The sequence below is a fragment of the Bidens hawaiensis genome, unplaced genomic scaffold (assembly GCF_021521415.1).
Source record: "Bidens hawaiensis isolate Kalapana, Puna unplaced genomic scaffold, B.hawaiensis_p1.1 tig00017249_1, whole genome shotgun sequence".
Classification (NCBI taxonomy): Eukaryota; Viridiplantae; Streptophyta; class Magnoliopsida; order Asterales; family Asteraceae; genus Bidens; species Bidens hawaiensis.
The window spans coordinates 1-9,771 of record NW_027492613.1 but is presented as its reverse complement, the minus strand read 5'-3'; the positions used below and the strand labels follow the sequence as shown (position 1 = coordinate 9,771).

General features: G+C 34.0%; 1 protein-coding gene across 1 annotated transcript; it reads left to right on the top strand.

The window, feature by feature from the left end:
- Positions 1–2,287: 2,287 nt before the first annotated feature.
- Positions 2,288–4,137, top strand: LOC143553475 (uncharacterized). The gene is made up of 5 exons (XM_077043473.1): positions 2,288–2,498; positions 2,996–3,099; positions 3,199–3,370; positions 3,468–3,590; positions 3,667–4,137. The coding sequence occupies exons 1-5, from the start codon at positions 2,313–2,315 to the stop codon at positions 4,135–4,137; spliced, it is 1,056 nt and encodes a 351-aa protein (XP_076899588.1). The 5' UTR covers positions 2,288–2,312.
- The last annotated feature ends 5,634 nt before the right edge of the window (positions 4,138–9,771 follow it).

Genomic DNA, 9,771 nt, shown 5'->3' with positions numbered 1-9,771 from the left:
CTACATATATAAAATAAAAATAGAATTTTCAATGAGTTGTACAATTGCTCTCGTAATTCTTACATTGCTTTACTACAATCACCTTTTAAAGCCACATGTTTTAAAACAAACTATAATTTACTTGATCTCATAAGTTAGCAAGTTACTAAGAGGATACTATGAGTATTTCAGTGATTTGTGGTGGTTGTTGTTATTATTATTAGGTGTGTTGGTTTTATTAATCCCAACTAAGGAATTGGCTGCTAACGGTCTCATCTTTTAATGTATATGTTCTCAACGTTCCAAGACTAGCAGAATCATAACATCGCTACTGATGTGTGGGTGAAATAATGTGTGTTAAGTAAGTTATAACGTGTATTTTATGTGTTTATATGTCTTGGACACAATTACTTTGAGTTGTTTTACGTTTACAGGTGAGTGGAGCTTACAGGGGCTTAAAGGAGCTAAATTGGAACATATGAGATGAAATGAAAATGAAGATTTTATTGCATGGAATGATAGAGAATTTGAAGACGAAGACGTGGCCGAAAATGGTGCATAAAACGGAGCTATAACGAAGAAGTTATGGGCAAAACAGTGCTAGGGGGCAATCACCGTAAGGTAGTAAGCTTGGACCGTAGGCTACGGTCCCCACCGTAGCTTACGGTGGGGAGACCGTAGGCTATGGTCGACTAGGCGGAAAAACACGATTTTTTGGTATTTTCTTTATATTTAAGCCCGGTTCAACCCTAGGACGGCAATGCTTCATACCCTAACATATTTGGGTGATTTTGGGGCCATTCTTCACCATCTTAATGCCTCTCAATCACCAAATCATCCATGGTTTCATCCTTCCAATCCATAATCGAGCTAATCATGATGAAGAGGCAAGACTAAACCACTTGTAACCATTTTAGGTGTAGGATTTGCATATGAACTGATTATTTTTATGAACATTACATGTATTGGGATTTAGTTTTGATTAATCTTTTGGTTGATTGAATCTACATGTTTATTGTAACTGAGTAAACAATTGTGTTTTTGGGACTTTCGTTTATCATCAATTATTTGGTTTGTGTTCATCAACATTTAGGTTTAAGTTCTTATCGCCATTGAACCATTTACCATAATCATTGATAGATGCTAAGTTTCGTATTAATGACCTGGTAATTAGGTAGACCGTATTCAGTTGTGTCAATTCTTCAGATTAAGTTCTGTGAATCATCATAACCAAACTATTGTGTCTAGTAATCATTTATCTATTCTAATAAACGAATCGTGTCTATGTGATTTTCCAATTGGTATAAATTATTGTCAATCAGTTTATTATATCCCGAACCTGAAGTGTTGTCACTGTTTTCTCAAATTGTTTTACAACCAAATCAATATTCAAACCGTTTGACATCGTTTGTCCACTCTAGTATAATTAATTAAAAACACTAAACTTGATTGACACTTTCCACTGATTCCCTGTAGATTCGACACCTTACTTGCCATAGCTAGTAAAGGTAATTTATAAATGTTTTTGATTGACCTTTCGACATCGTTCAGCTACAGCGTTACTTGCAGGTCATCGAAAAAACGCTTTTCGTCGAAAAAGTCACATTTTTTGCCGGAAAACTCAACCTGAACACCACCAACCAACCAACCGCCACCACTTGAGCACCACAAACTGATTCTGACGATGGTTCTAGAGTTTCAGCGACCTCTAGGGGGGTTTACTAGAAAAAAGGTTCCTAAAGGTTCGATCTAAGGCTACAAAGATGTTTAAGACGAAAATGTTGAGTTTGTGAGTTTTCTGGCCAAAAATATTTTCCCGGCTGCCACTAACGACGTTAGCGTTCTGTTAGTTGCGGACCGTTGGAAACAAATATAATAAAAGGTGGGACTGTTATCAACTAATTAGTTAGTTGGGACCGGCATCGACCAAAAAATGATAGTTAGGATTAATAAAAACCAACACACCTAATTGTTACTACTACTATTATTATTATTATAATTGATAAAAATGTGTCTGGTCATTAATGCAGTATGATCATGACTTGGTAACATAAGAAAAAGAAAAATATAAAGACCAATAATCAATGAGTAAACATCATTTTCTTTAATAATAATAATAATAATAATAATTAGTATTATTATTGTTAATATCATTATTTTATATTCTTATTATTACAAAAATAATGGTTTAATTGTACACAAATAAACATAATGGAATTTTCTCTATAAAAAGTCACAAGGCCGTGTCTCTCATGCTATTTATTATTTCTTGAAGGCTTCTTCCCTTTGAACTTTGAAGTTCATCATCTTCCTTTTCAAACTAACAAAACAAAATGGGAAGGAAGCTGGATGCACTTCTTGGCCGGAAGTTCAAAGCCACCAAATTCAAAGCCACCGTTAATCTAGCTGTCACCCGCCTCACCATCCTTAAAAACGAGCGCCAAGCTCGCCTCGCCCTGGCCCGGGCAGACATCATCCAACTCCTCAAACTAAATCACCACGAACACGCTCTCCTTCGGGTACCACTCCCTCATTGTAACTCTAACTAATATATTATGTCTGATAGATTATATGATTAGCGGATAATTACAATAAACTCTAGCTAATATATTATGTCTAGGGGCGTGCATGGTCCCGTTTGGTCGGTTTTGGGCTATAAACCAACCAATAATTGAAACTTCAATTTTTAAAATTTTAAACACGGTTTGTTGGTTTTATCATTGAGTTTGGAATTTTTAGGCCTAATTATTTTGGGCCCAAGTCATTTTGTTAATTAATAACTAATAACTGATGTTTATTAAAGTATTAAACATTTTGGCTAAAATTTTTGAGTTACATATTTTTTGAACTCTTAGAAATCACTTAAAGTATAAAAAATTAAAATCTATACATTCAGTTCGGTTTTTGTAACATGCAAAACCAAAACTGAATCATAAGTTTCGGTTTGTGATTTTTTCGATTTCATACACAGCTTTAATTATGTATGATATAATATTTAACATCCGGTGTGTGATAGGTTGATCAAGTGATCAAGGATCAGAACATGTTGGATGTGTTTGTAATGGTGGATGGATACTGTCATCTACTTATGCAAATGTCCAATCTTATAGAAAAACAAAGGTATTTACTTTTTATGTTATTTTAGCATTTTAATTATAAAAATTATTATCATTTTTTTTTTCATATGTAATTTAACATTTTTGGATATTTACAATTTAGGGAATGCCCAGATGAACTAAGAGAAGCTGTATCGAGCTTGCTATTTGCGGCTCCGAGATGCGGGGAGTTCCCGGAGCTTCAAGAGATTCGAGCGATTATAACCGCTCGTTACGGTAAGGATTTTGCTAATGGTGCTATTGAGTTAAGGAATAATTGTGGAGTTAATTTAAGGGTAAGAAAAGAACATGATCATTGATAATTTTGTGTGTTTTTAACTTTGACTTTTTAGAGTTGAAAATTTTATTAAATGTATCTTATAATGGTGTTAGATGATACAAAAATTGTCATCGAAACAATCGGGCTTGGAGGCCCGAATGAAGATGCTACAAGAAATCGCTACTGAAAATGACATAGTTTTGAAACTCGAAGATTCGGCTCCGGTTATTAAAGAGGTAATAATATCATATTTTATCAAAATTACCGAATTTTGATCTCGATTGTAATTATATTAATTGCTTGTGATTGTAGGTGGAGGGTGAATCGACAAATGGTGGGATCGAGAAGAAATCGAGTGATTTGGGTGATGATTTGGATGAAGTTTTGAGTTTTACGGAATCCGTAAAAGGTAAAAAGAAATACAAGGATGTCGAAGATGCTGCACAGGCTGCTTTTGAGTCAGCAGCCTATGCAGCAGCCGCTGCTAGAGCGGCAGTGGAGCTTTCTCGGTCAAGATCTTTTGGTTATGATAATCCCGGTAGTCCTGATTCTCGAGTAAGAAAGGTGCCCGATTCCAGCCCTGACGGTTCAAAACTTGGAATGAAATGTGACGAAACCCGGGAGATTGAATCCGAGTCTGAAGATGAACACGAACACGAGGGGCATACGCCATCAGAGAAGACTACAGGTATTAATGGAAGTGACAATGAGATTGAGAACGAACCTATTGATTTAACAATGAGACCAATTTCTGCGAGGAATATAGTGGTATATGGACATTAGATGGTGTGAATTTGTTGATTGTGTACTAAGTTTTGTAATTTGTTAGTATTTGTGCATATGGTGTATTTATTGAATTTGTTTGTTATGTTCTTTGTTGAGAATTATATGGGTTTGTTATTCAACTTTCGAGTAAAGAAAATTATATTTGGTTCAAGGAGTTTCTTGTTACATGATTATACATTTATTTTGTTTTTTTTGTAACGTGTGTTATACGACATAAGTTTTAATTTATATGAGATAGATATATATGAATAAATATGAATCAAACGAAGAATCAACAGCTCTACAGGTTCATTGATCAGACTAGTTAATATGTTTAAAAAGCTCGGACGACAACATAAACAAAATTTTATCATTCAACCATATAGAAGTTCGAACTCTAAACATTAATAATAAATAATATATAATATAAAATATAAAACAAAATTAACAATTTAACATCACCACAAATATCTCATCCTATAAATATCTAATTTTCAAATTAGCTTTTGGAGGCTAACATCTTGCAAATGCCATGTTTCTTTCATTTAGTCTTCCTTTCACATCCTACTTAATATTTCATTTTCGAAGTTTCACATCACCACAAAGTAAATACACAGCCTAAGTCTCATCATTTTGATGTACAAAATCAACTAATAGCATTCTACCCAATTAAACCACATTTTTGTCAAATTCGTACGGTTCATGGTACACTGGTCCGTATATTTTAAGGTCCCCGACCCAAGTTAACTCGACTGGTCTGATTTCATAACATGGTTATAAACTAAAAGAAATAAAGTATTTTTATAGACATTCCAATATTCGATAACGTTTTTAAGTATAATTTTATATGAAAAGCATTTCATTTTGTAGGCAAACAATATAATTTATGCCCAATAATTATTTTTTTTAACTGCTACTATCTACTTCTACTTTTAATCTTAAACTACTTCAACAGAAAATCTACTTATATATGTCAGATTTTGAACACTGGTCTTCACTCTCAAAGGCAAGAGTCTCCTCTTTAATCAACTATATACTTCTACTTTTAATTTTAAACTATTCCAACAGAAAATCTACTTATATATGTCAGGTTTTGAACATTGGTCTTCACTCTCAAAGGCAAGAGTCTCCGCTCTAATCACTTGTCGATAACTTAAAAAAATATTATATAAGTGGGGCCTTTTAGACTTTTCTTCTTTGATTTATAAAATCCGTAACGGAATCAGTTATTTAAGAAAGAAAATATAAAAATGGCTCCAAACAACAAACAATCATTCAATCCATATAATGTTTGGACTTTGGACCATCACCTATGTCCTTTAATGTCTTCCATTTATTTTCCTGAGTATTAGTTTCCTAGAAAAGCCAACATGTTGCGGGCATTCTACATACACCATTTGGTGGAGTAGAAGGTCGTGAACCAAAGATTCCTATTATCTTTCGAGGTGGGGATTAGCAACCAAATCAGATAATAACGAATGAAGTGAAGTTGCACAATGAAAGTCTACAGTACACCAAGAGATCCACAAACAAATCTATTTTAGCATTTATACATGAAGAAAACTGCAATCTAACGATCTAGCCTATGACATAAATGGTACACAGGAGATGCAATTCGAACCCCTTGATGATAAGGCTTTTGATGAATAGGTGGTATGTCGGGCAATAGTCTTCACTCTTCACATGAAACAAATGATCTTAATGGAAACCTACTTTAGCCAAAGAAGGTGCTTAACCAGATTTATCGAGGTGGATATACCGATTATCATAAATCATTAACCCAAGAGATTAGAACAAAAAAAACTATCCTAACAAATCTGCATCCCAAAACAATCATCATTTCCTTTAATGAACTTGAAGCTGTCTACTAAAGATGATAGATTCGATAAGTCCGCGTGTTCTTCATTGTTGCAAATTTTCTTCTTTTAGTTCTATTTAATTAGACTATATAAAACACAATCTATTAAAAACTGTTTACATAATTATATTATTTTTATTTAATCCTAACTTTTTTTTATCTAGCAAGCCAGATTAAACGTCGAGCAAAAACAATCTAAGAGACCGAAAAAAATTGCTGGCAAACCCACATCTTAATACAGTCTTCGTTGTCTTTAACGAACCTAAAGCTGCCCACCAAGGATGTTAGACCCTATAGGTTCGCATGTTCTGTATAACCACGACTATTCTTCTTCTAGGTCCATTTAAACAGTTTCGATAAAATAGAGTCCATTGAAACTCTTTGCATAATCAGACGATTCTTATTTGATTTCAACATCATAAATGTCTGAAAACATATATCTTTTTAAAGCGAATATACCAAACTAAGCATCCTTCCAAAATTTTCTGTTATCACCCAATCCAACCTTATTTTCAAAAAGATTCGTGAGAGAAAATCCACCTTATCAAAATCTTTATCGATCATGGAAATGTAACAATCAAGAACCAATGATTGCTTCCTTTACCATTTAACCAAGAGCATAAAGGCTAACATTACGAATAGACTTTACACACTTACACCCCACCGAGTTCTTTCCTTTAGCATTCTCCACCACCATTTTCACTAGCAACAACTAGATTAAACGATCTAAAGTCACTAACCTTTGAGCCCCATGAATCTTCAGCTTCCTAACGTTATGCCATCTCACCCAACAAATCTTCTCTCTCAACCGCTTCCTCTCCACAAGAACTAGTTTCCAACCTATCCAAAACGCCAGTGGCTCCTTCACAAATTCGAAAATGTCAAAAAAACAATATAAAAACACACTTCATAAAACCGACTTCACCAATATTAATCAATCACCAACAACAAAGCTCCTGTCACTAACCTCAAACTTAAATCGATCCAAAACAAATAAACCAGAACTTAAATACATTCATATTCACACCTATTGACAACCCAACCCAGATAAACCCGACACATTGCCCGTAAACAATCTAATCTTTTCAAACAAATAGAGATGCGTGTTTTCGGTACAGGTACCGAATAAGCATTCCTATCTTCAGATAATATAAAAACCATAAGGGGTGTATTGCATAAGTGTAACGTAACTTAATAAAAAAATAAACATATCTCTAGATCCCGTCCTGCTACACACACTCATTTCATTTCATTCAATAAACACAAAACCGAAGGCCGATTTCACCGTTTTCCGATCCAAATTCACTCCGATCTCGAACCGGAATCGGATTAATTACCGCCGGTAATATAATATCTTATCTTCATTCACTCTCCTCAATTAACTATCACCAATTTCTGCATCTATTGCTTTATGTTATATATATATAAGATTATAATAATTAATAATCTCACCGTAATTTGTGATTCAGAACGTTAGGATATTATTATTTGATTTTTCCCCAAATTTGCGTGCCCTAATTTGTTCTGATTTGTAATTCTAGGGTTATACGTTCAGATCTCGGTATTTTAGGGTTAATATTTCTGTTATTAGTTGAATATATAAGTGATTTTAATTGAGCAAATAAATTTAGGGGTGCAAACGGCTCTATTTTCAAAGCTCTAGTAGATTTTCAAGGTTGAGCTCGGCTTGTTTACTGTTTATCAATTATTTTGTATATAAATGTAATTATTTTTTATATATTTTTTCTATGATAATTTTATGTGTAAAATAATATTTATTATTAATTATTTTTATTTATTTTTTCATAACGTTATATATATTAATTTAATAATTATTAAATACACATTTTTTTTTTAAATTATATAAATGACAGGCTCGTTTAGGCTCGCGAGCCGGCTCGAGCTCGATAAGTGAAGCTTGGGCTCGGGCTCGTTTATTAAATGAGCTTATTTTTTACGCTTGAGCTCGGGCTCGTTTATTAAATGAGCTTATTTTTACGCTCGAGCTCGGGCTTGGGCTCGATTAACCTCGGCTCAATCGAGCTTTTTAACGAGCCGATCTCGAGTTCGGTTTGTTTGCACCCCTAATTTAAGTCTTAGAATGAATTAAATTTGGTATTGAATTGCTCAATTTGAATTTGACCAAACTTAGTTATTTGTTATACTAATTTTGAAATTGAGGATTAAGTCTTAGAACGAAAAATTTGGTACTGAATTGCTCAATTTTGGATTTGACTGACTCTGATGCAGTTTTTTAACTCAAGATTCAAATTGTTAAACCGAGGATTTTATGTTAATTGTTATATAAAGTGTGCGCATACACAATGACACAAAGTTACTCAGATTTGAACTTGAGATTCATATCGTTGAACCAAGGATTTTTATGTTAATTGCTATATAAAGCGTGCGCATAGTCATACATAAAGTTACTCATATTTGAAATCGAGATTCATGCTGTTAAAAACTGAGGAATTTATGTTAATTGCTATTTACAAAGGTGAAATTGACGATGAAGTTTTACAATGAATCAAATTTTGTACCGGATTGCTCAATTTTGAATCCGACCAAAAACTGCTACAGTGTTTCACTTTCCGCTTGAGTTTCTTATTGTTTTAATCGTGTATTTTATGTTAATTGTTATATAAAGTGCACACACACAATGACACAAAGTTACTCAGATTTGAAACTTGAGATTTCTATCGTTAAACAGAGGACTTTATGTTAATTGTTGTTATACTCATGTTGAAATTAAAGATGTAAGTTTTAGAACGAATCAAGTTCGGTACTGAATTGCTTAATTTGAATTTGACTGAATCTGCTGTAGTGTTACAAACTCCTGACAACTATGTCGATGGTGGATGAGCCGTTGTACCCCATAGCAGTACTGATTGATGAGCTAAAGAACGATGACATCCAATTGAGACTAAATTCCATCAGAAAGCTTTCTACAATTGCAACGCGCGTTAGGTGAAGAACGGACCAGGAAGGAATTAATTCCGTTCTTGAGTGAAAACAATGATGACGACGATGAGGTTCTTCTCGCCATGGCTGAAGAGCTAGGGAGTGTTCATACCTTATGTTGGAGGACTTGAATATGCTCATGTGTTGTTGCCTCCTTTGGAAACCCTTTTGCACTGTCGAAGAAAACATGCGTGAGAGACAAAGCTGTTGAGTCTCTTTGCAGGATTGGATCACAAATGAGAGAAACCGATTTGGTTGATTGGTTTATACCCCTTGTTAAGGTTTGCTTATTTGTTTATTTTCCTTCATAATCTGTTCAAGTTTTAAACTTTTTTATAAGTTTTTATTTGTAATGTTGCAGAGGCTAGCAGCTGGTGAATGGTTTACTGCTAGGGTTTCTGCTTGTGGGCTGTTTCACATTGCTTATCCGAGTGCATCCGAGATTTTGAAAACAGAGTTGAGGACTATATATAGTCAGTTATGTCAAGATGATATGCCTATGGTTAGGAGGTCGGCTTCTACAAATTTGGGGAAATTTGCTGCTACTGTGGATACCGGTTCATCTGAAGACTGATGTCATGCAGATATTTGAGGATCTTAGCTCAAGATGGTATTTTTTTCCCCTAAATATGTTACCTTTGAGCATTTTTAGTAATCTTGAAATGATTTGTTAATGTAAATTTGTTTCTACAGATCAAGATTCTGTGCGCTTGCTTGCTGTCGAGGGCTGTGCTGCTCTTGGCAAGTTGTTGGAACCACAAGACTGTATTGCTCATATTCTACCTGTCATTGTCATTTTTTCTCAGGTTAGTTAATGTTTATATTTTCTTTTT